Source organism: Hyperoodon ampullatus (genome assembly GCF_949752795.1).
Source record: "Hyperoodon ampullatus genome assembly, chromosome: 15".
Classification (NCBI taxonomy): Eukaryota; Metazoa; Chordata; class Mammalia; order Artiodactyla; family Ziphiidae; genus Hyperoodon; species Hyperoodon ampullatus.
The window spans coordinates 47,646,585-47,673,497 of record NC_136928.1 but is presented as its reverse complement, the minus strand read 5'-3'; the positions used below and the strand labels follow the sequence as shown (position 1 = coordinate 47,673,497).

The window sequence follows — 26,913 nt, the reverse complement described above, 5'->3', positions numbered from 1 at the left end:
GCTCCGCAATGGGAGAGGCCACAACAGTGAGAGGCCCGCGTACCACAAAAAAAAAAAAAAAAAAAAAAAAAGCCATAATGCTTGAGATCAGAAATAATCCCATTCTAGAAAAGAAACATATGCAGAAAAGTCCACTTTCATAATCACAGATCCAGAAAGAAGAAATGAAATCTGTGTACTCACCTGGCTAATGGGTTCTTTTGTAGGGGGTTTTCCTCTTCTGGCTGTGCTAGTAGCCAGGGTCGTGGTGGTCTCCATAATTGACGTGGACATCTCTGACTGCATGGCAGTGGCTGTCGACTCAGTTGTCATAGAGGAAGGCACTTCACCAACCAGTCTCACATTTCCCACTATGGCGATGTTGGCATCATTTTCGGCTGCCATATTCAGAACTTTCAAGCCATTGTAGTAAAGCCCAGAGAGCTGACCCTGGAAGGGCTGGCCCTGCTCTTTCCCGCCAATTATTATGGTTGCTTGGCTATTGAAGATTGTGAGCTGACGCCCTGTAAAAATAATATTACATACATGCAAAAATGTTGATTGTGAACTCTACATTCTACAAAGGATGATAAAACAGATCTTTCATGGGGTGGATAATGAGAGCAATAAACTATAAGAGAGGCATTTGACTCATAATTCATTGCTTATAAATGAGGTGTCCATGAAATGCATAATCATTGGCAAATACTTGTAAATTCTCAACTTATTGTAAATGCAGTGCTTTTGCTAAAAGACCAATCAAAGATATGTAGTATAAATTAATTTTTAGAGGATTCCTTTCCCCTTTTACCTCAAGATCTTATACTGTTGGTCTCTTAAGTCTAAATTGTTTAATTAAAAATGAGATATTTAATATTTCAAGTATTTGTCATTCTAAAATTACCACTGGTAGAAACTCATCTATAGCAGCTGAAATCTGATTTTAAATTTATGGTAAAAATTTCATAATTCACATAATGGCCACAGGTATCTATATGCTCTTCTTTAGAAATGTGTATTTTTTGAAGGCAATAGTCCATTGTTATTTGAATTATTCTGTTTTCCGGCAAATACACTGAAAAGAAACATATAGTTTACACTGAGCGTGTCAGAGACAAAAAAAAATCCAAAAAGATTTTTCTGATTGGCTTTCAGCAAGTCTATTAAAACAAAACAAAATGAAAAAAAATATAGCTTCAGATGTAAAAAGCAGCTTCAGGAATGATACACAAACCGATGGAGAAATTATGGCACATTTCCATCAAACAGCAATCCTCAGCACAACAGTACCAATATCATCAAATTGAGTATCCAGTTTTAGCAGATTGCTCTCTGTTCATAAAAAGCATGCACACAACTTTAAGTTCAGTTTTAATTAGGGCTTGTTCCCAAATGCTCTTAGAAGGTTGCAAACGTTAAAGGGACTTCATTTTGACTGGCAATCCATATTGCCCACTATTTAAGATGCCTAGAGTTTAAACCAAGAGTTGTTTTTTTTGTTTTTTTCAGGACCATAATGAAGATATCAGAACTACATATATTTTAGTTAATAATTTAGAGGCTGGAACATGTAATATAATCTATAAATGATTTATCATTTTGGGTTAATGCTTGCTGTGAGTACCTTCATAGATTGAGTTAGTGGATTATATTTAACAGTCCCTTTAACCTTAAGTTAACAGGGTAAGATTATTAAACAGCTGGTACGTCTAAAAATGTATAGAAATTATTATACAAGGAATGCAAATATTACTATCTACATTTTACTGTTTTAAATTTGTTTTTAATTTAGTTTTACGGAAAATTTATTTTTTATGTTTATTAGTGTTACAATGAAGTACTACTTGGTTATGTTCAAATTATTTTTTTATTTGAAGTTTTAATCAATGTTTTTTACCTTTGTCGAGTAGCCATTCATCAACTACTCGACCAAGTCGATATGGAATTCGCTGTCTAGCAATCGCCAGGCGCTCGTTATCATTGTTTCCTTTAAAGTTTAAAGAGACATTTCATTGGTTAAAATCTGTAAGGTCAAAGGTTAAAAGTTAATACTTAAAGCTTGAGCTATACAGTTGCCACATGATTTTTTTGAAATTTGGAATTTTAAAAAGCTCTACCTAGAACATTTCATGTTTCAGACTTGTCATTCATTCATTTATTTTATTTTAGCAAACAAAATTATTCCTATGTTAATTGAAAATTAGAAATCTGCATTTGAGCTAGGTTATTAAAACTTATGTTATAGACAGACCCGAACAACCAATTTAAACAGCATATAATAGCTTTACAAAAAAATGAACATTGATCTCAGGGTTTTGTCTTTTTGATGTTTCTTATTAACTAGTTAAACATGTTCAGGTGAAACAGGTTTAAGTTTTCAAAATACAGTCAATCTCTTATTCCAGATTAGTAATTTATGAACACCAAACTTAATACCATCTTCGGCACACTGAAGCATCTAAAATAGGCCTAGCATACTTTATGTCCTATTCAGAAAAGAGAAATTCTTATTCATCTCATTTAAGGAAACCACAAAGTCTGAATAGTTCTTGTATATTCCACACAAATTGGTTTATCAACCACTTGGACATCACAAGGGAATACATCTTGCATCATCAAATATGTTATGATAGGAAAAGGCTTTGACAAAAGTGACTTTGAGTGTCCTTCAGTTTCATTTAAAACTTGACAGATTGAGGCGTATGACATTTGAAAAAAATTACATGCTCAAATATTTGCTTTTTATTAAACTATTCTAAAGAAGGCATGATAACTTCAGGAACAAACACAAGCCACAACAGTGGTCCCTATTCATAGCTCTAAACTAAGTGGGAGCCTTGATTCTTTGAATAAAAAATTATCTGATAAAAACATAGTTTAAATTGACCTTGAATAATGCTTGCAAATAGATGACTGTTTTCTTGATCTATAAAGCACTTAGGAAGAATCTAGACTGCCATCTCAGCACTCAATCGTGTATAATGCCAGAAGTTTTTCTATTCTATGAAAATTAACTAATGTGGAATTTTGAACTAAGACATTTTGGTAATAGCTCACATGAGGACTCAGAGGCGAAAGAAATGTTGGTAGTACTGCCCACAAGAAAAGACTGGAGCATTTTACTAGGGAAGATAAAAGACACATTTTTCTCAGATTTAGAATAATTAATAAATGTTTTCTTAGGCTAGTTTTATGTATACACTATACTTACCACAATAAACCCACCATATTAGTCACACACTTTTAGAGAAAGAGAAAAGAACTATCATTTAGACCTTATCAATTTGTCCTTTGAAGTTTTATATGACTGAAAATACTTCATACATTAGTATTTAATTGAAAATGTAAATACCAAAGTGGAACAAAATATATAGTTTAATAAAAACATTGATATCTATCTCTCTGTATTATGAAATTATTAAAATGTTATAGTATTTTATCCTAGGGGAACATATTTTTGGTATATTGATAATTTTTTAAAAGGATAAAATAGCATAAATTCCAAGCCTATCTTTGTTTTCAAGAAGTGTGTACAGGGCTTCCCTGGTGGCGCAGTGGTTGAGAGTCTGCCTGCCGATGCAGGGGACGCGGGCTCTTGCCCCCGTCAGGGAAGATCCCACATGCCGCGGAGCGGCTGGGCCCGTGAGCCATGGCCGCTGAGCCTGCACGTCCGGAGCCTGTGCTCCGCAACACGAGAGACCACAACAGTGAGAGGCCCGCGTACCGCAAAAGAAAAAAAAAAAAAAAAAAGAAGTGTGTACATTTTACGTTCTCTTTTGTGTGCTTGTATACATATATCAATATATTTGGAAAAATATACTAAAATTTAGTATTACTTGTCTTATGGCAGCATGATTCTTGATGAATATGTATTTTGGCTTATATGTGATTTGTGTAATGAACATGTTTATGTACATAATTTGATAAGCAAATTAAATACTTTCAAAAACACATACCCTTTGCTCTATGGACCTCTTTGTAGAGCAACACTCATACCAAATTACACTATTATACCTCTCCTGACAACTTTATAATTATGTGGCTCCTTGTGCTGTTTTTCATGCTAGAGTGTTCCCATCATCAGAAATGATCTATTTGCTCAGACACCACCCAAATCTAGGCTGCAAATCACCTCTTGCCCAATTAAGACTACAATATAATAACAGACATCTCTGCATCCTCTCCACAATCAATCCCACCCATTCTCCACATGTCAGCCAACACCCTATCATGCCGCTTGTCTATTATAACCCTCCCACTGCCTTCAGGGTAAAATCTCGACCACCTGATGAGGCTTTTGATGACTTCCATGATCTGGTCTCTTCCCACCTCCCCTGCCCCATCTCATGGCTGTCACTGCCTTGCTCTCCTCTTTCCATCCTCATGAGAATTATTTCAATTCTTCTAAAGCCCTCCTTTTACCTCTGGACTTTTGCACTTGTACTCTCCTCTACTTGAAAGATTTTCCTCACTCCCATCCCATCCCATCCTCACCTTTCCTTAGCCAAACATGATTCATTAATGGAGTCTTCTTGGCAGGAACATTATTTCCTCAGGAGGTCTTCCCTGATGTCCCCAAGTTAAATTAGGACACCTGAATATATGCTTTCCTGACACCTGATACATGCCCTTTTGAAACAAGCACTGACCCTGTAATTGCATATTCAATAAATATTTTCTCTCTGAACTCTGAAATTCCATGAGGTCAGGTATTATGTGTAGTGTTTATTGTTGTATTCTCAGTGTTTGCACAATATCTGTCATAGAATCTCCTATGAAATATCTGTAGAATGAAGTAGCAAAGGAAATCTTGTTTTAAATTCTGATAGCTTCTGTGGCACCATTATCTCATCTCCACAGGCTAACAACATTCACAGGAAAGCAAATACTTGTGCCAGAGGATAGATCACATGTAGCTAAGCCTCCCTTTGTACTTTCCAAAGGAAACATCAAATATTTCAATTATAATTTTATGTCTATAATGATTATCACTGATTTGAACATCCGTACAATCAGTTCATTATTTTTTTTTATAATAACTGCCCTGTGCCACAAAATAGATAAACATAGTTATTATTACTAGGGAAAGTAGAGAGAAAAGTCTTAAATAAAACAGCTGGAGGAAATGGAAGCCTTTTGAATGATTCTGAAAAGAGTACATAAAAACACAAGAATACATATACACCCACATGCACACAGACATACAATTTGCCCTCATACCTTTAACTGGCACTCACAGAACAATTAACATGATCGATATGGTATGATTTAAATCAACAATAGCTTCTGAAGATTCTTGATGAGACTCAGCTAAAAAAAGAACATACACTCCATTCCCAATGAATAACAAACAGGTGATCTAAGAACAACAACAAGAAAAAAACAGAGTGGGCAGCAGAGATAGGTATAAAAAGACACACTAATTTTTAAGACAGGTACCCACACAAATGGGCTCATACAATCCCATAACCCATAGATTTCAGATGTCTTCTAGTTGAGAGTATTTTTTAATTGAAATATTTGATTTTGAAATCCAAGGACAGACTTTATTCTTAGTTGGCATAATGGATAGGAAATCAGATGGCGCTTACTTCACTATATGTTGACTTTATTCTCCAAATCCTTTGTTTTTCTACTAGAATATAAAACTAATGACTTTTCTTGTGACAAAATTGTATATAGAGGCTTCCCTGGTGGCACAGTGGTTAAGAATCCACCTGCCAATGCAGGAGACATGGGCTCGAGCCCTGGTCCGGGAAGATCCCACATGCCACGGAGCAACTAAGCCCAGGCGCCACAACTACTGAACCTGAGCTCTAGAGTCCACGAGCCACAACTACTGAGGCTGCGTGCCACAACTAATGAAGCCCAGGTGCCTAGAGCCTGTGCTCTGCAACAGGAGGAGCCATCACAATGAGAAGCCCACACACCACAACGAAGAGTAGCCCCTGCTCACCACAACTAGAGAAAGCCTGCACACAGCAACGAAGACCCAACACAGCCAAAAATAAATAAATTTTTTAAAAAATTGTATATAAGTACATTATCAACAAACAAAGGCACATCTAAATAGAGTGACAATGTCTTCCTAACAGATGATTCCCAAATCCCTCTTAGTACTGGGTACAAAATAGCTCTGATTGTTTAAGTTCACCAGGAATAAGCCCACATTTTGCCTCTACCTCATGATTTTCATTAACAAGCTGCACATGGAAAGGCATAAATGGAGTACATTATTTTAAGAAACTGCCCTAAATGCATTTCATTCCTTTACAAATTCATGGTGATATGTTGTTTATAACATATCCAGTAACTCTGCATGATTGTATTCATTTTATTTAATCCTGTCCTTAGTTTGATATGCTTCTAAAACTTTACATGCAATATAAAGGACATAAAACAACCCATTTGATCGGGAAAGGTCAAAGATAAATATAATTTCTGATGACCCTTACTTTTCTTTGGAAAGTGTTGGGATCTGATACCAAGCATGCTGGGATGTAGAAACACTACATGGACTTTCTTTGGACAGTCAAAGGTTGCAGGCCAATACATATAGAAGAGGTTAGAAACAAGGAAAATGTATCTGAAAATTGAAATCAAATGAAAGGCAAGAAACTATTTTCAACTTCAAGTATCCTAAATCAGAGGTAAGGATAAAGCAGTAATGACCCACTTGTGAAAGACCAATTCATTTTGGAATTATAAAAAGTGTCCGAGTTTCAACTTTTTAAAAAGCATGCAAATCAACTACAGTAATCTACTGAATACATAAATCAGGTTTATAAAGCCAGAACTTCTCACTGAATAAAGGATAATAATTTAGTTGCATACTTCCTTTACCCTAATAAATGTGGAATGAGGTTTTTCTTTTGATTTACTTTCTTTTTCCTCCAGTTAATTTTATGTGGGTTAAAATTGTTGTTACCTCCACTGAAAATGTCACCAGCAACATACATGTCTCTGTTGAAGTAATTTTCAAGCAATAAAACGGTATGTAAAATTTGGTTTACTTTTCTTTGAATTGTTGAAGGATTCAGTATTTTTTTTAATTAATAATTTTTTTAAATTTAAATATAATTGATATATAACATTATATCAGTTTCAAGATTCAGTATTTTTGACAAGAAGCAGGCCCCATCTAGTAACACTACCAACAATTGATAGGTTCTAGCTCTAATTGGTGTGGCCATTTGGGTATAAGGGACTGTACATAATGGATATTTCGAACAAGGTTCCACAGGTGAAGAATAAGATGGAAAATCTGATAATTCATACTTAAAAGTGTAGCACCCTCAATTTTGATTGAATTCAGGATAGTTTTACTTTCCCACCTAACCAATAATATTGGTCACACTATAGTATATTAATTTTTTATAAATCAGTAGACTTCAAGGAAACAAGAGTAATTTCAAAGAATCAAGGTAAGCAGCAAGGAGTAATAAAACTCAAATCCTTGAATTGGAGTTAAATTTCATGGTGGTACTCAGAAAACAAAGGGAAATAAAATTGTAATCATATTTTTATGACTATTGGTCAGTAGAGACAAGCTATATGAACTTCGCTAACATATTTTTCTCCTCTCATTTTCATAGATCTCCCCTGATGTGCAATTTCTCTTCAGAAATAAAAGTGGCAGTTTTTGCTAAGACACAGTAATATACTTGGAAAACAATAAGGAAAGGCAACTTTATGAAACCAACATTTGTTCAGAATAATATGAAAGTGAAAACAAAGATACTCGCTTCTTCTGAAGGTTTCCTGTTTCCTCGTTTTTAACGCTGGGAAAGGAAACACAAAAGGGTTCTTAAATGCTGTACATACTTCCAAAGAAGATTAGGAGTCCATTTTTAGACTTTTTGTTTTTAAATGAGAACATGTCATTTGGATATGCCTAGGCCCATAAAGCAAAGTAAAAGTTTAACAAAGTTTTGCAAAATTACTCTAGTTTTAAAAGCAGCATTATCACATAATTTCCAACTACATGCTGTACGAGTAGTTGTTATACAAACCATACAATACAGTAATATCTAATTTAGCTGGCAAGGCTCAAATTAAGTAGATTTTGAACACTATTGACACTCCTCAAGGGACAAAGTTGTGAAAAAAATATAGCTGTTCTAATGAAAATATTTGTCCTATGTATTACATGATTTGCTGTATCATTAAGATACGTACATAACAAACATATATATCCATTTGGCTCCTGCCTACTTCTCCAGTTTCATCTCGAACCATTTATTTCTAACTCTTTAAATTCTAGTCACTGTGGACTTCTTTCAAATTCTACAACCAAGCTAATCCTCTTCGAAGGTGCCATTCACCTTGCTTTGCAAATTTCCTGCATTTCTGTGTACACCTCAACACTCCCACCCATCCCAACACGCACACATACACAGACACAGACATCTGAGTCTGGCCAACTTATTTCTTCTTTTGATACTAGCTTATATGGTTCTCAAGAAAGCATTCTCTGGATCCCTCCACCAAATTAACCTAGAGCCTTCCATTATGCATCCTTGTAACACTTAGTAGCAGTAACTGTAATTGCGATGAAATGGTTTCATGTAACTGATTCTAGATTATGGGTTCCTTGCAAGTAAAGACTATATGTGGTCCATCTGTTCACTGTTTTATATACATACCTATATATATATATATATATATATTTGAAAATACATAAAGTGAATTTTGCTTGGACTTCATATTGCAGTCTTTTCTTCCTTGCCCACCTCTTATCTCTGCTCTCATGCCACTTATCGATAGCCCAAGCCATGCATCCATGTCTACTCTTCCTAGACATATCTCATGTACCCAAAAGACTTCACCTTCCTTCTCTAGTTCCAATAGTCAAATCCTTTGTTTCTTTTTTCTTTTTTTTTGTGGTACGCAGGCCCCTCACTGTTGTGGCCTCTCCTGTTGCGAAGCACAGGCTCTGGATGCGCAGGCTCAGTGGCCGTGGCTCACGGGCCCAGCCGCTCTGCGGCATGTGGGATCTTCCCAGACCAGGGCATGAACCCATGTCTCCTGCATCGGCAGGTGGGCTCTCAACCACTGCGCCACCAGGGAAGCCCCAAATCCTTTGTTTCTTTAGTACAGCTTAGCTATACATTAGGAAAGCAATCTGACTCAGAAGTTAATATATAAGCACTGTGTACTCAAAGTATTGTTTCAGGCATACATCAATACATCACATAGAGACTATCATTAAAGGGCTTAGATTTTGGCTGGGGAGTCAAGGGCCAAAATGAGGAAAGTTAAACGGAAGTTCAAGATAACAGATAACTATGCATACGTATACAATTAACCACTGCTTGAACTGTAGTTGCCACAGAAGTTCAGAGAGGGCATTGGATTAGAACAGGCAAAGAAGGTGTGACAGAAACCAAAGAATTTTACCTAGATCACAAGCAGTCTAAGTTTTATTGAAATAAAGACCAGATAAAAATGTGTTGTAATGTGGATATTAACCCCCAAAAAGTTGATAATTGATTATTCTCTTTAACTTCATAAAGCTCTACACTCCTACCTCTATTTTTTAAGTAAATATATTCTCTAAAAGAATATATTTTGACTCAAACTAATTGCAAATACAAATAAAAATGGTTAAAATATGTATGCCATGCAAAGTGAAACTTGTAATACACACAATGTTAAAACTATTGAATAAAATATTATGCTATCTCTTTGGTGGGGCTAATGGCAGATGCTGGGAGGGCTCACGCCAAGGAGTACTTCCCAGAACTTCTGCTGCCAGTGTCCTTGTCCCCACAGTGAGCCACAGCCACCCCCCGCTTCTGCAGGAGAACCTCCAACCCTAGAAGCATGTGGGATCTTAGTTCTCAAACCAGGGATCGAACCTGCACCCCCTTTACTGGAAGCGCGGAGTCTTAACCACTGGACTGTCAAGTTGGATGGTTCTGCTGACGATCCAGTGGGGATTCCCAAGCTGAAGACACTGCTGGCCACTGTGGGCTGGAACTTTGGCACTCAGAAGTGAGTTGTCAACCAGAGGGCAGACAGCAGAAGCAAGAAGATCTACAATCCTGCAGCCTCTGGAATGAAAATCACATTCACAGAAAGATAGACAAGACGAAAAGGCAGAGGGCTATGTACTAGATGAAGGAGCAAGATAAAACCCCAGAAAAACAACTAATGAAGTGGAGACAGGCAACCTTCCAGGAAAAGAATTCAGAATAATGATAGTGAAGATGATCCAGGACCTTGGAAAAAGAATGGAGGCAAAGATGGAGAAGATGCAAGAAATGCTTAACAAAGACCCAGAAATATTAAAGAACAAACAAACAGAGATGAACAATACAATAATTGCAATGAAAACTACACGAGAAGGAATCAATAGCAGAATAACTGAGGCAGAAGAACAGATAAGTGACCTGGAAGACAGAATGGTGGAATTCACCACTGTGGAACAGAAAGAAGAAAAAAGAATGAAAATAAATGAAGACAGCCTAAGAGACCTCTGGGACAACACTAAACACAACAACATTCACATTATAGGGGTTCCAGAAGGAGAAGAGAGAGAGAAAGGACCCAAGAAAATATTTCAAGAGATTATAGTTAAAAACTGCCCTAACATGGGAAAGGAAACAGCCACCCAAGTCCAGGAAGCGCAGAGAGTCCCATACAGGATAAACCCTAGGAGAAACACACCGAGACACATAGTAATCAAACTGGCAAAAATTAAAGACAAAGAAAAATTATTGAAAGCAGCAAGAAAAAAATGACAAATAACATACATGGGAACTCGCATAAGGTTAACAGCTGCTTTCTTAGCAGAAGCTCTACAAGCCAGAAGGGAGTGGCATGATATACTTAAAGTGATGAAAGGGAAGAAGCTACAACTAAGATTACTCTACCCAGCAAGGATCTCATTCAGATTCGATGGAGAAATCAAAAGCTTTACAGACAAGCAAAAGCTAAGAGAATTCAGCACCAGCAAACCAGCTCTAATAAAGGAACTTCTCTAAGTGGGAAACACAAGAGAAGAAAAGGACCTACAAAAGCAAACCCAAAACAATTAAGAAAATGGTCATAGGAACATACATATCGATCATTACCTTAAACGTGAATGGATTAACTGCTCCAACCAAAAGATACAGGCTTGCTGAATGGATACAAAAACAAAACTCATATATATTGCTGTCTACATGAGACCCACTTCAGACCTAGGGACATATACAGACTGAAACGGAGGTGATGGAAAAAGATATTACATGCAAATGGAAATCAAAAGAAAGCTGGAGTAGCAATACTCATATCAGATAAAATAAACTTTAAAATAAAGTATGTTACAACAGACAAGGAAGGACACTACATAATGATCAAGGGATCAATCCAAGAAGAAGATATAACAATTCTAAATATGTATACACCCAACACAGGAGCACCTCAATACATAAGGCAACTGCTAACAGCTATAAAAGAAGAAATAGACAGTAACACAATAATAGTGGGGGACTTTAACACAGCACTTACACCAATGGACAGATCATCCAAAATGAAAAGAAATACGGAAACAGAGGCTTTAAATGACACAACAGACCAGATAGATTTAACTGATATTTATAGGACATTCCATCCAAAAACAGCAGATTACACTTTCTTCTCAAGGGTGCAAGGAACATTCCCCAGGATAGGTCACATCTTGGGCCACAAATCAAGCCTCAGTAAATTTAAGAAAATTGAAATCATATCAAGCATCTTTTCTGACCACAATGCTATGAGATTAGAAATCAATTACAGGGAAAAAAATGTAAAAAACACAAACACATGGAGGCTAAACAATACGTTTAAATAACCAAGAGATCACTGAAGAAATCAAAGAGGAAATTAAAAAATACCTAGAGACAAATGACAATGAAAACATGACAATCCAAAACCTATGGGATGCAGCAAAAGCAGTTCTAAGAGGGAAGTTTATAGCTATACAAGCCTACCTCAAGAAACATGAAAAATCTCAGATAAACAATCTAAACTTACACCTAATGGAACTAGAGAAAGAAGAACAAACAAACCCAAAGTTAGCAGAAGGAAAGAAATCATAAAGATCAGAGCAGAAATAAATGAAATAGAAACAAAGAAAACAACAGCAAAGATCAATAAAACTAAAAGCTGATTCTTTGAGAAGATAAACAAAATTGATAAACCATTAGACAGACTCATCAAGAAAAAGAGGGAGAGGACTCAAATCACTAAATTTAGAAATAAAAAAGGAGTAGTTAGGACAGACACCGCAAAAATACAAAGCATCCTAGGAGATTACTACAATCAACTGTATGCCAATAAATGGACAACCTAGAAGAAATGGACAAATTCTTAGAAAGGTATAACCTTCCAAGACTGAACGAGGAAGAAACAGAAAATATGAACAGACCAATCAAAAGTAATGAAAGTGAAACTGTGATTAAAAATCTTCCAACAAACAAAAGTCCAGGACCAGATGGCTTCACAGGTGAATTCTATCAAACATTTAGAGAAAAGCTAACACCCATCCTCCTCAAACTCTTCCAAAAAATTGCAGAGGAAGGAACACTCCCAAACTCTATGAGGCCACCATCACCCTGATACCAAAACCAGACAAAGATACTATAAAAAAAAAAAAAATTACCAACCAATATCACTGATGAATACAGAGGCAAAAATCCTTAACAAAATACTAGGAAACAGAATCCAACAACATATTAAAAGGATCATACACTATTATCAAGTGGGATTTATCCCAGGGATGCAAGGATTCTTCAACATAAGCAAATCAATCAATGTGATACACCATATTAACAAATTGAAGAATAGAAACCATATGATCATCTTCATAGATTTAGAAAAAACTTTTGAGAAAATTCAACACCCATTAATAATAAAAACTCTCCAGAAAGTGGGCATAGAGGGAACCTACCTCAACATAATAAAAGCCATATATGACAACCCCACAGCAAACATCATTCTCAATGGTGAAAAACTGAAAGCATTTCCTCTAAGATAAGGAACAAGACAAGGATGTCCACTCTCGGCACTGTTATTCAACATAGTTGTGGAAGTCCTAGCCACAGCAATCAGAGAAGAAAAAGAAATAAAAGGAATACAAATTGGAAAAGAATAAGTAAAACTGTCACTGTTTGCAGATGACATGATACTATACATAGAGAATCCGAAAGATGCCACCAGAAAACTACTAGAGCTAATCAGTGAATTTGGTTATTGTAGGATACAAAATTAATGCACAGAAATCTCTTGCATTCCTATACACTAATGATGAAAAATCTGAAAGAGAAATTAAGGAAACACTCCCATTTACCATTGCAACAAAAAGAATAAAATACCTAGGAATAAACCTACCTAGGGAGACAAAAGACCTGTATGCAGAAAACTATAAGACACTGATGAAAGAAATTAAAGATGATACAAGTAGATGGAGAGATATACCATGTTCTTGGATTGGAAGAATCAATATTGTGAAAATGGCTACACTACCCAAAGCAATCTACAGATTCAATGCAATCCCTATCAAATTACCAATGGCATTTTTTACAGAAGTAGAACAAAAAAAATCTTAAAATTTGTATGGAGACACAAAAGACTCCGAATAGCCAAAGCAGTCTTGAGGGAAAAAAACGGAGCTGGAAGAATCAGACTCCCTGACTTCAGACTATACTACAAAGCTACAGTAATCAAGACAATATGGTACTGGCATAAAAAGAGAAACATAGATCAATGGAACAAGATAGAAAGCCCAGAGATAAACCCATGCACATATGATCACCTTATCTTTGATAAGGAGGCAAGAATATACAATGGAGAGAGACAGCCTCTTCAATAAGTGGTGCTGGGAAAACTGGACAGCTACATGTAAAATAATGAAATTAGAACACTCTCTAACACCAAACACAAAAATAAACTCAAAATGGATTTGAGACCTTAATGTAAGACCGGACACTAAAAATCTGTTAGAGAAAACATAGGAAGAACACTCTTTGACATAAATCACATCAAGATCTTTTTTGATCCACCTCCTAGAGTAATGGAAATAAAAACAAAAATAAACAAATGGGACCTAATGAAACTGCAAAGCTTTTGCACAGCAAAGAAAACCATAAACAAGACGAAAAGACAACCCTCAAAATGGGAGAAAATATTTGCAAGCAAATCAACGGACAAATGATTAATCTCCAAAATATATAAACAGCTCATTCAGCTCAATATTAAAGAAAGAAACAACCCAATCCAAAAATGGGCAGAAGACCTACATAGACATTTCTCCAAAGAAGACATGCAGATGGCCAAGAAGCACATGAAAAGCCGCTCAACATCACTAATTATTAGAGAAATGCAAATCAAAACTACAATGAGGTATCACCTCACACCAGTTAGAATGGGCACCATCAGAAAATCTAGAAACAACAAATGCTGGGGAGGGTGTGGAGAAAAGGGAACCCTCTTGCACTGTTGGTGGGAATGTAAATTGATACAGCCACTATGGAGAACAGTATGGAGGTTCCTTATAAAACTAAAAATAGAATTACCATATGACCCAGCAATCCCACTACTGGGCATATACCCAGAGAAAACCATAATTCAAAAAGACACATGCACCCCAATGTTCACTGCACCACTATTTACAATAGCCAGGTCATGGAAGCAACCTAAATGCCCATCAACAGACAAACGGATAAAGAAGTTGTGGCACATATATACAATGGAATATTACTCAGCCATAAAAAGGTACAAAATTGAGTCTTTTGTTGAGACGTGGATGGATCTAGAGACTGTCATACAGAGTGAAGTCAGAAAGAGAAAAACAAATATTGTATATTAACACATGTATGTGGAACCTAGAAAAGTGGTACACATGAACCGGTTTACAGGGCAGAAGTTGAGACACAGATGTAGAGAACAAACGTATGGACACCAAGGGGGGGAAAGTCGCGGGGCATGGGGGTTGTGGTGTGATGAATTGGGTGATTGGGATTGACATGTATACACTGATGTGTATAAAACTGATGACTAATAAGAACCTGCTGTATAAAAAAATAAAATAAAATTTAAAATTTATTTTAAAAAATACTATGCTTGTTGGCAAGAATTTGAGGGCAATATGCAAAATGAAAATATTTGTGTTAGGATGGAGGGATCATGAGTGATCTTTTTCAAATTTTAATTTAATATTATTGATATTGTATTTATAGGTATTCCAATTTTGCTCCATTTCTTAAACAAAAAAGAAGCATTTTCTACAAATTAAATGTAGTGTCTTAATTCAATGTTATAGCAAGAAAGGGTGGCACACCCAAGTCCCCTGTCAGTCAGCCCATTTATACAGCTAGAAAGAGGACAGACTGCTCAAGTAGGTGATGCTATATTCGTGACTAATGCTTCAGAAGCCACCCCAGCTCCTGTGAAACAGCAGGCCTTTGTATCCAGTTAGACAATATCTTCATGTGAGACTGCTGTGATGCTGGGCATGGAAAGCCACGTCTATAGCAGAGTTCAACAGTGCTTTGGGGAAGAAATTAGAAGCTCAGCACATTTCTAACTGGCTTAAGAAATTTCTCCCTTCATGTCCCTCTGTTATGTGGAACTACATTAAGATATCTAGTGTGCCTTTGTACAAAGATTTCTAAGAGCATGTGTTCCTATTAGCTACTTACATTCAAAAATTTTATTTTGGATATTGTTCCATCAGAAGAATTAGAAATAAAGGTAATCTTGTGAACTTTGGGTGTCATTGCCTGTAGGTAATATTTACAGGTTCTTCCCGAAGTCTTCTAGGCTGTTGGGTTCCTAATGCAAAAAACACTGAAGTATCATATCAAAAACCAGCAGCAAGAAATGAAAAGCAACAGGGACAAGCAGATAAGAAAATACAGAACGTACTCTGATAAATTAGAGGTCATATTCTGTTATCACGCATACTAAAGAGTTCTTTTGTGGCAGCTGTGTAGCATTTAAGACAGAAGAATGGTTTAACAGCTACAAAAACAGACAGGGCCACTGATGGATATCACTCAGTTGTGAGACTAAGAAAAATGAAATGTACGAATAGACCCACAGTACCTTACAAATGGCATTTTGCCATTTTCCCAGATATGAGAATCTTAAGCCCTTTCTAAATCATAATGTCAACATTTAGGCTTATTCTTCCTAATAGGAACTTATATATATTCTAAGACTTCTTTTCCCAGTTCTTGATTTCTGAAAGTCAGAGAAATATGTGGTACAGCTGGATTTTCTACCTCCTCATACCAACTTTGACTTTTAGTGTATTCCTCTTAATATTTAGACTGGTCTATGAAAGAGGAAATAAGTAAATGTCTCCTACATGGTCTGATATAGCCTGTAAATGGTATTGATAAAGTTCCCTATCCTTCAGTGAAGAAAAGTAACTCTGATTACTACTGCATTCTAACCTCATTTTCAATGGACTTCAATCTCTCTCCTCTACTTGTAACTGGAAGGCAGGAAGATTTTTTTCAATTAGAAAGATGGGGCTTGTCAACTGCACACAAATTATTTAAGATTAAATGCCCTGGAAGCACAAAGGATAGGCTGAGATACAGCTGTTGAATCAAGGCCAGCCTCTTCAGTTTCATAAAATGTAAAACCTCTTACACAAAACAACCAGTTTTTTCTTTTGTAGATAAATGAAACACTATGGATTTGAACTAGAAACCCTAAAATAACTTTCCTCCAGTAAAATTTTGTTTTGGCTGTCAGCAATTATTTCTTAGAAGAAAGTACTCCTGTGGTCAGATTCATTGTGGAAAGAGAACCCTTGGTGGTTAAGATACTGGGCTTTAATTCCTGGGTTCAAATCCTGACTTTACTATTAACTAGCTGGGTAACATTGGGCCAGGAGCATAACACCTCTGAGCATCAGTTTTCTCATCTGTAAAATGAGTATTTGTAAGAATAAGTGACATAATATATGTAAGTCTCTTAGCACAGTGCCTGGCACAGAGTAAGCAGCCAGTAAATATTAGCCATTATATTATGATTGTGTCATTATCTGTTATCTGGTAAAATTTGCCTAATATGATATATTTAGAAATACAGAGATCACAGAAATTGTTTCTCAGCCATATGAGCATAGGAAAGTAGTTGAGGTAGGTGTGAAAAAGCGTAGAAAATAAATCTATTTTTCTTTCCTAGGACAAAATATGGCCAGGGAACTGATTTATTATAAGTGATGTCCTGAACCCTATAGGTGCTTTGTCAAAATCACTGCATTTTCTCCTAAGCAATGTCAGCTTCATTCTCAGAGGTTTATGCATGGCTACAGGTAAACCAGTGGGAACTGAAAGGAGGTCATTAACTTGAGGAGGGCACACAAAAAGAAAAAGCCAAAGGCACCTGCCCAGAGAGAAAATAGAATTTAGGGGACCACTATCTGTTCAGTGCAGCAGCATGGTGACAAAGCCGCTCCTGGAATAAGAAAACTTTAGATATCACTGAGGTCTCAAAATGACATTTTAATCTGTATTTTAATGATTCTAAGAGATGCACTTCAACTAGAATGTCTTAAAGTCTTCTTTTTCCCCCATAATGCTTGTGACAAAGAAGGGCCACAGAAACTGTAAATGAAGCCGGACACCGTGTGGCCTAAAGCAAGTCAGTCCTATTATCTGTAAAACGGTCAGTGGACTGTAAGGCCCGCAAGACGACCTCCAGCGCTAAGGACTGACGGCCCCAAATTTAAGGTAGGATCAAGCAGACATGCATTAGGCCATTTTGTTAAAACATTCTGTCTATGGGTTTTTATGATGGATTTAATTTTAGAGCCATTAAAAACAAAATATCATCAATGTTTCTAACACTGCAAATGTTTTAAAGAGTATGAAATCTTTGACTTGGTAGGGGTTTTTTTTTTCCTTTTCTTTTTTTAAACTATCTCATAGTTTGGGAAATGTATGAAGATTTTTGGTCATCATCTACAGAGACCTTTATAATTAAGCCATTACATTTTTCTGATATGTTTAATGTTCTAAGCTTGTCTTCTTTCTTCTTTCAGCTATACAGACACACACCCCTCTCACCATGTAGACATTCCTCTGGCTTCTTTCTACCCACTCACTGAAGCATGTCACTGCTCTGACAGCCATTTCAAGAGGAGAAAGGCAGGCAGAGGTTAGATTTCAGGAGATTTCAATTTTATAAAAAAGTAGGTAAGAGGATGGGAGGGAGGGAGGGAGTACATTACGACGTTTGAAAAGAGTAGAGGTTTGTCTCCTCTTCATTTTAAATGCTTAGCTCTAAAGAGATGAGAGGACAATTTTAAGAGGGAATCTAAAGGACTTCTTCAAATCAGTGGCTGCTCTTTGCAAACCCCTTTGTCCAATATTTATCTAAGTAAAATCTCTTCTCGGGTATCTCAAACACCTGTGATCTGGGGAACTGTACTTTGGGAGATATTCCTGGTTCAGGAAACATCCTCATAAGACTTCCCATCCAGTGAAATCTGACAAGAACAAACGTGAAATCCTGCCAGGTAGTGGCCCAAGTGTAACTCTGAGCCTGAGTGGAGATCACCAATTGAAATCCAGACATCCTACAGGATGCAGTAGGTACAGTAGTTTCATTGTATCACTTAGAATAAGACCATGAATTTCTCCACTGCCGGCAGTACTTCCCTTTAAACTTAAGCCATCTGTGATTTCTAGTGGATCCCTAAATACCGAACAGAATGGAGAGAAGAGCAAAAGTATAAAAATGTCCAACAAAGTTTAAGCTGATGCGCCGTTAGGAATTGATCCCCTCACATGTTCTTCTCTGTCATTTTATAATCCAGCACATCTATAGTTAGATAGTGTCATTTTCAAGCATAGGGCTAAACTAATTGGGCCATACAACTCTGGCCTAATTAACACTTCATTTAAATTTTTTTCCTGAAGTCTTTGAAATCCAACTGGCGACTTGCAGTGACTTCAGTGAAAATAAATGGTTTGTTGGCATCCTCCACACAAGAACCCTTCAAACACTTCCAGACTGTTATGAGTTGACTTGTGTCCCCCCCAAATTCATATGTTGAAGCCCTAACCCCCAGTACCTCAGAATATACCTGTATTCAGAGATAGGGCTTTTAAAGTTATGATTAAGTTAAAATGACTCCTTTATAATAGGCCATAATTCAATCTAGCTGGTGTCCTTATAAGAAGAGGACACACAAAAAGACACCAGGGGCATGCACACGGAGAGAAAAGACCATGGGAAAACTCAGAGAGAAGGCAGCTATCTGCAGCCCGAGGAGACGGGCTTCAGAAGAAATTAACCCTGCTGACACGGTGACTTTGGACTTCTCTTCTCCAGAACCGTGAGAAAATAAATTTCTGCTGTGTAAGCCCCCTAGTTTGTGGTATTTTGTTATGGTGGCCCTAGTAAATAGAGATAATTTAAAACTATTTAAAATCATATATTGCTGGCTTATTCACAGACCTTTGATGTTAAGCAGATGTGATTGTATTTTGCCACTAATTGCCAAAAAGTCTAGAAGTGAGTATTTTGGATTTGCATTTTAATAAAGTACTACATTAGTGTCAAACTCATATCCATTTTAATTTTTGTTAAATAATACATTTTGTCCTTTTCTGGATTTGCTGCAAATCATAATCTGCACCACAATTCTGATAGTTAAGCCCAGTTACTAAACGAACTCTACCAATTTATATTTTGTATTATTTAAGTTAAAAGATAATGATAAAATTGATTCTAGTATGAAATATATATATTTAGGCATTGTTCCATTATGTCTATAGAACAATTTTTACAAAAGGAACTATTTAACCTTTCATATCTCTAAATGAAGTTTCTCAAATTAATAAAAATTATGTGATATTATCATTTTCTTTAGTTTGTGGCCCCCTGTAGCTTCATTAACACAGATCACTGCAGTATTATTAAAAATTTCGCAAGAGGGAGGAGATATGGGGATATATGTATATGTATAGCTGATTCACTTTATTATAAAGCAGAAACTAACACACCATTGTAAAGCAATTATACTCCAATAAAGATGTTAAAAAAAAAAAAACCAAGAACTTGACAGAGTGTGGGGATCTTTTGATGTCAGTAAATACATAAAATCAATTTAAATTATTTTAATCAGTTTAAAAAAAATTTCGTGTTGGTGTCAGAGTTCTAATTTATTTTAAAAGTCCCTATGCCAAAAAAAAACTACATAAGATAAATCTCTACTAATGTTAATGGTTAAATTAGGTGAGATTCTTTTATTGAAATATACTGGTTTTCTTCAATTTACCAAGTATTGTGAGATCACAAAATGTTTATTGTGCCCACTTCCAAAACTCTAAAAACAAATTTTAAGTCCCAGAGGACAGAGCCTATATTATTCATACAAATTTCTATTCTTAGAAACTGCCTGAGGAATCTTTTAAAATAAACACAAAAATTATTCTGCAAGACGGTAGTTAGTTTTTTGGGACTTGCTAAATAGTCATGCCAACAACAACAAAGAATAGCAACTTTCACTGTTAACTTGAAATATTTATCACCTGCTCAAAACTGGATGGGTGTCTTGTTCTGTTCTCATTCTCTTTTGGGGCTTATCACTAAAGAATGATGCCAATTCCAAGCCTCTGTGAAACAGTCCTGCCATAGCGTGACATCCTCCACTGAAAGTGCCCAGGGACAGTGAAAGGCCTGGCAAGTGGATAACTGTACCAATTGGTGCTAAAACAGAAAGGCTTGAGCTCTACATGCATGCAATCATCTCAAGGTCCCTTCTATTTCCTGAGAAATTGGACACAGCTTTACCACTCCTACCTGTAGAGCCAGACTTCAATATACCTTTTGGCCTGCTTTTTACTTGGGAAGATGCTTGGTAGAAGGGAGTGGAAAAGCTTGGTCAGTGCCCTCGACTTCTGCTCTCTTCTAATTGTTCCTGGGACCTGCATCCTTAAGAAGAGCCAAGCCTTCATCCTCAACACCAGTGTCTTTCCATCTCCACTCTCCATGCTATAATATAGTCCAAGCACCGTCTGGACTGCTGTATCATCTCCTACTTCAGCTCCAGACATTCATTCTGGCTCCCTCTAGTATATTTTCCACACTTTAAGTGGAGGGGTTATTTGAAGTAATGTGTTTCTGCCAATAGACTGTAAGCTCATGAGAACAAGGATTGTGTCTGTTTCTGATCACCACTGTATTCCCTACAGAGGGCCAGGCACATGGGAGATCTTAAAGAAATGTTTTTGAATGAGTTACTAAATAAATTAATGAACTGTACCCTCTTAGACACTTGTTTCTTCACTATCCCTTGTCCTTCACCTTACCATACCGAATCTCTCCACCCTGGACTCTTTATCAGTCCTATCTCATGCTCCCAGCCTCTTCTCCAAGATCCAGCCTCACTGATTCCATCCTGCATTTCCTTCTAATGCTGCTTCTTACAGGTGAAAATAGGTACCCACAACAGTGATTGTTTTTCTAATCAATACATTGGAAAAATAGAAGAAATTCCATAATAAGTTTATATATGAAGTCAATTCTCTTCATGAAATTTGACACAATGACTCTCTGCTAACTATGTGTAGGGACATACAATGATTCTAGTTTGGATAGGAAAATGGGGAGTCAAAAAAGTCATAGGACTACTAATCTTTTTTAGGAAGTCCTTGGCATTCTGAGGAGAAACATCACATATAAGCTCTTAGACATATGTAAATACATTATATGCTTAATATTTCAATCAAAAAACAGACAAACATGAAGGAAAAGAAGGCCTATGCTATAATAACTTGGTATTTAATAAAGTTTATGCCGAAAGAGGTATATGCAAGCCATGTTTTTCTTTTTTTTTTTAGCTGGCAGTATAGTACACTAAACAAACCTCTGAGCTGAAAAAGCGTGGGTAAAGGGTCCCAGGCCTGTCACTAATGACACGTATAAACAGAGATACTTTATTTGACTAGTCTTAAAACAAAAAAGATTTTAGGTTGCCATATTTTTGCATTTGATGACTAAGACATTTTATCTCATGACAAAGTAAGGGTCACAACATAGCATACTATCAAGAATAAACAGCTTTTTAAACACTTTACATTGTCACGATAACTTGGGTGAAAATTATAGCACATGTAGCTGACATATTTCTCACCAAAAAAGAAAAGTCTCCTTTTAATAGCCCCAAGAGAAGAAGTTTCCAGTTTGAAATTTGTGAAATCTTAAGGCTATTAACATTTATGGAAAGATATGATCAAGTCTGTCTGAGTTTATGGGAGTTAAAAAAATCGTAGGTTCAACTCTCAGTAATACACTCAACTCAAAGACATATTACTTAAACTTTCCAACTGTCATCACATCTGTCAAATGGGGATAAATTATGAGATTATTTTTAAGAATGAGATGTAATTTGTGTTAAGCCCCCAGGTTCTGGTACATAGCTGGTGTTAACTCTATGATGGCTACTTTTGTTTTTATAGATTACACAGAATCACAGACCTGTAGAAATGAAAAAGACTTTATAGCTAGAGTCTGGTCTAATTCCCAACCTATTAAGGATGGTTTTGATAACCTTGACATGTTGGCCTCTTGAGCGCCACAGAATTAGAAGAGAGTAGGAAAGGTACCATGGCTTATTAAGAGTTTAAGTAAATTAACTCATAAAACTACTATGTTCATGTTATTTCCTTTTAAAAGGAAATGAAAAAGTAAAGAGAGAACATCATCACACATTATGGGAAAATACAATAGACCTTCTTGTTTTGATTTGTTTTGGTTTGGCTATACATTGAAATACTCTAATTGCATTCAATCATTAAACTTAGTTTTTCTAGTAAAGGGCTTTTAGGTGTATTCAACACAAATAACAGGAAAGTTCAAAGTATGAAACTGAAATTACAAATACAGCAAAAGAAAATCAACAAATACCTATAATCCTTTGATTCCTATTGCAAGGGCAAGAAATTGGTAACATTATGAAAGCTACTTAGAAAAATGTAAATCAGGAAAATCAGATTTTCAAAAAATGTCTACATGTGTAGAAACAAAAATATAAAATATAAAAAATAAGATTCCAAAATGAAAAATATCAGACCTGAGAGAAAGGCATTTGATTCTACTATACAGCTCTCTCCATCCTCACAAATTCTACTCCTTCTATAGTCCATTTTGTGGAGGCACTGAAGAATTGAGAAGCAGGAAGATATATAATAAAAGCAATTTTAGGAAGATAAGCATCTAGGCTGTACACCTAATGGGTTAACATAATGAAGAACATAGATAGTCTATAGTTGATAATAGGAAAATTGTGATAAAGGCCTTACATAACTAAAACAATGCCAGTGCAGATAGAAAATAATGGCAACTGGGGAATCATTGAAGGAGGAATTACTGGAAACTAGTGGCTACCATTGGATTTAGTGCTTTGATGGGATAACTAGAAAGATTTTGATATATGGGTAATAAGGTGAATTACGTTATTAAAAATATGCTAGGAATGTCAGAGGGTAAGATGGTTTGGGGAGATATTATTCAGTTATAGAGTAAGAATTCAATTGCAATCAGGAATATAAATCTTTGTAAAAATGAAAACAGTTGTGCTCATCACTATCTATTTGCTCAGAATATATTAAAATTTAACAGGAACATACCATTAGCACCAGTTACCAGTCTTGTCCGGGTGGACACTACTAATTTCACTTTATCATCATAGATTCAGAAACGTGCTCAAATTCTCCTGAGAACCCAGGGGAACTCAAACTGGAAACCATTGGGATGTCCCTAACCCTAGGTCCATGTTGAAACTGCCCCCAAAAGCATTCTTTTGTCATAGTATAGATATCCCTTAGAAACCCACAAATTCTGGAAGGAAGTGGTTCTGATTGTCCTTCCTTAATTACTCCCTCAGCTTTAGTTAGTAGGATTGTTATGAAGTTATTATAAATACCCCATCACAAAGAGCAAGACCAATTTTTGTGCTATTTTGGAATCTTTAACCACCTGTGTTCTTGGTTTCATTCTCTCTCCTGTATGGAATGGCCCTATCACCAACATATGTCCATTCTAGACCAGACTCAGATGTTACTTCTTTTAAGCACTAAACGTGTGTATTCTCCTATCTACTTCATATTTCTTCCAGCTCTCATATTTACCTTTTGTGCTATATAATCTTGCATTTCCCATACAATTCATGCTTCTCTAATGATTTATCTTTCCTCCCAAATTATCCTTCAAACTCTTGTAGGATAAAGACAATACTTTTTGCTTCTCTGTTCCCCACCAGGTTTAGCTCACGATGGGACAACCATAAAGTGTGTCTTAATACATGTTCATTGATGGATCACAGGAGTAACGGAGGCTTTTGGCCTCCATTAGCTCCTTAATGTAAAATGTGTTAAAGAAATGGATCGGTCTAAGACTTCATCTACTGTTAGCACTTTAAAGAATTTTATCCATTTTCTGATGATTTTAAAAAAATTTCTAGTCGCTTACCTTTTTTCAATGCTTTCTAATTCAGCATGAAATAAATATTTGAGAAAAATATCTTTAGACAGAAAGTGAAAAAAACTATTTTGAACCCAAAATAAACATAATTTATGATATGTGAAACTTGATTAAGCAAAAGAAGATATTAGGCATAGATTTATGAAAGACTGAGAATGTGTTGATATTTTAAGATACTTTCAGTAGGAAAAAAGGTAATGATTTCATATCTGGTTAAAATTATTTTTAACCAGAATTATTTATTTCAGAATTATTATTTATGTAATAATATTTAATTTTATTAATTTACTTAATATCTTCAGCTTCGCCACTTGAACAGGAATAAACCCAGCCAGCTAACATAATGACTAACAGATTGATTCTAGTTTCTCCAGGTAAGAGACAAGCAATAGTCTCAATTCTATCTGGCAGTCTTATAGGTAAAGTGACAAATGTTCTGGATTGCCTAGGGCAGTGTTGGTATGTGTCTGTTATGCAGAAGTAACTATTAATAGTGTTTCTTTTCTTTCTCAGAATTGTGCCCATATGAATAGTGTTTACGGTCTCCTAATTATAGGGCACCATTGTGGGGAATTGAAGATGGAGATTCCCCTGATGGTTAGAGCCCAGACAAAAGGTAAGGTGCTTGGTATGAAGGAAAAGACAGCTCATTCTGTGTCAGGACACATGGCTTGCCGACCCATGCACAGATTGGATTCCAGCTTCCACTCATCCCCTCTGATGGCATATTGGTGAGTGCCTGTAGTTAACTCACCAGTAGTAACTGTGTAACTATATGCAGTGGCCTGTCCATCAGCTAGCATTCCCTAATGCTCACATATTAAAATTCAAAGGATCTCCAACACCTGATCCACATTCCCAACCTCTGTGAAATCCTCCCTGACTACCACACAGTACTCATTTCTCTAAATTTAACCAGAAAAGATTTTCTGTGCCACTCATATATGTTGAACCCAGCCCTTCCTCAGTGATGTCTCTGTAGTGTTTTGGTTCAGGGTGGGTTTGGAGGGCACGAGGGGATGGGGCAATTAGACGTCTGAGGTTTCCGGAAAGACTTATCTCCATGTGTGTGAAGCCAAGTCTGGTAGCCAAGTCAGGATAAATTTGTTCTCAGAAGGAAATGCACATTAATATGGGGATATTAGTATCTATTGTAATTACAGAATTTCAAAACTAAACTACTTTGATAATTAGAGTGAGGCTAACACTTACTGAGTACTCACTACTTACCACGTTTTTATTAACTACTAAGTATTTTGAAACTAATAACTCATTGAAAATTCAAAGTACCCTAAGAAGTACTAACATTAACCCATTTTACAGATCAGGAAACTGAAGTACAAAAAGAGGTTAGAGAACTGAGCCAGAAGTCACATATCTATGAAGTATTGTAACTAAGATTTGAACCCAGAGAGTCTGACTCCTGAATTTTCTCTCTTAACCTCCACACTATCCCACCTTTAATCTTGTGGTAGGTCTATAGCCTAAGTCTAAAGTTTGGTCATTTGATGTGTAGTCTATATTTCCTATCACAATTTTAGTGTTTAAGAGGGGTATACAAGTTGGATTTGGCACTCACTTCTGTATTTAGGTAAACAATGCCCAGTAAAAAAAAGAATAACCAGAAGAGGAGGAGGACATAATTCCAAGGGAAAATTCCCAAGGAACACTTGAATGTTCTTTCAAGTTCTGAGCAGAAGAAAGAATAACCATTGGTATCAGGACCTCAACACAACAAAGGTGCAATCTGGTGGGAACCAGGAAGAAATTTTTCTGATTTTTTTTTCATAACGAGACTAAGAATAAATAGTGTAGATAGCATTGTATAATACTTCAGAGCACTGGAGTGAGCTTTGGGGTGTGTGACCTTGGCAAGTAACCTAATTTCTCTGTGTTTAGTCATCTATCCCAAGGAGATACTACAAGCTGCCTTATAAGATTTTGTGAGCGTTAATGAGAAAATGTATGTAAAAAAACCACCACAGTTCCAGTATGGAGTGCCCAGCATAGAATACCTAACTCACTGTTGCTGATTCTAGATCCTACCAAAGCCAGGAATTGAAATAAGCTCTGTGAACATCTGGGATTTGGGGTGAGTTCTCTTTACCTCTTCACCCCAATCCTTGAGTGACACCATTTTCCTTATTGAGTCAATGTGATGGATTTAATCTTCTATTTGAACTTCACTTCCATAAAGCACAAGCCTCATCTAATTATCCCCAGGTCTGTTTCCTACTGTGATTGCCACCATCCTGCCCCTCTTTTCTGCAAAGCAAACCTTTGCATTTTAAAAAGTTTCTATTTGTTTGTTTCTCCTCTAACCAGAAAATATATCCTCATCCAACTCCTCTGCCAAACTGAACAATAAAAATAATAAATGAGAGAACTGAAGATTCCACGTGGACTTCTAAAATGCTCCAGCAAAGGTGACCCTGAAAAATTATTATGGCCTGCTATCAA

General features: G+C 36.2%; 1 protein-coding gene across 37 annotated transcripts in view; it reads right to left on the bottom strand.

Moving 5' to 3' along the window:
- Positions 1-26,913, bottom strand: part of NRXN1 (neurexin 1) — a gene marked incomplete at both ends in the record, with an annotated part of 1,144,386 nt that overhangs the window by 135,809 nt on the left and 981,664 nt on the right. For 25 of the 37 annotated variants that reach the window (XM_079720554.1, XM_079720542.1, XM_079720558.1 and 22 more), the window contains 2 exons: positions 184-503; positions 1,877-1,966. In XM_079720554.1, the coding sequence (XP_079576680.1) occupies positions 184-503; positions 1,877-1,966 (410 nt within the window). The remainder of the gene's footprint in view (positions 1-183; positions 504-1,876; positions 1,967-26,913) is intronic. The other 12 variants (XM_079720540.1, XM_079720544.1, XM_079720536.1 and 9 more) reach the window with 1 other exon arrangement.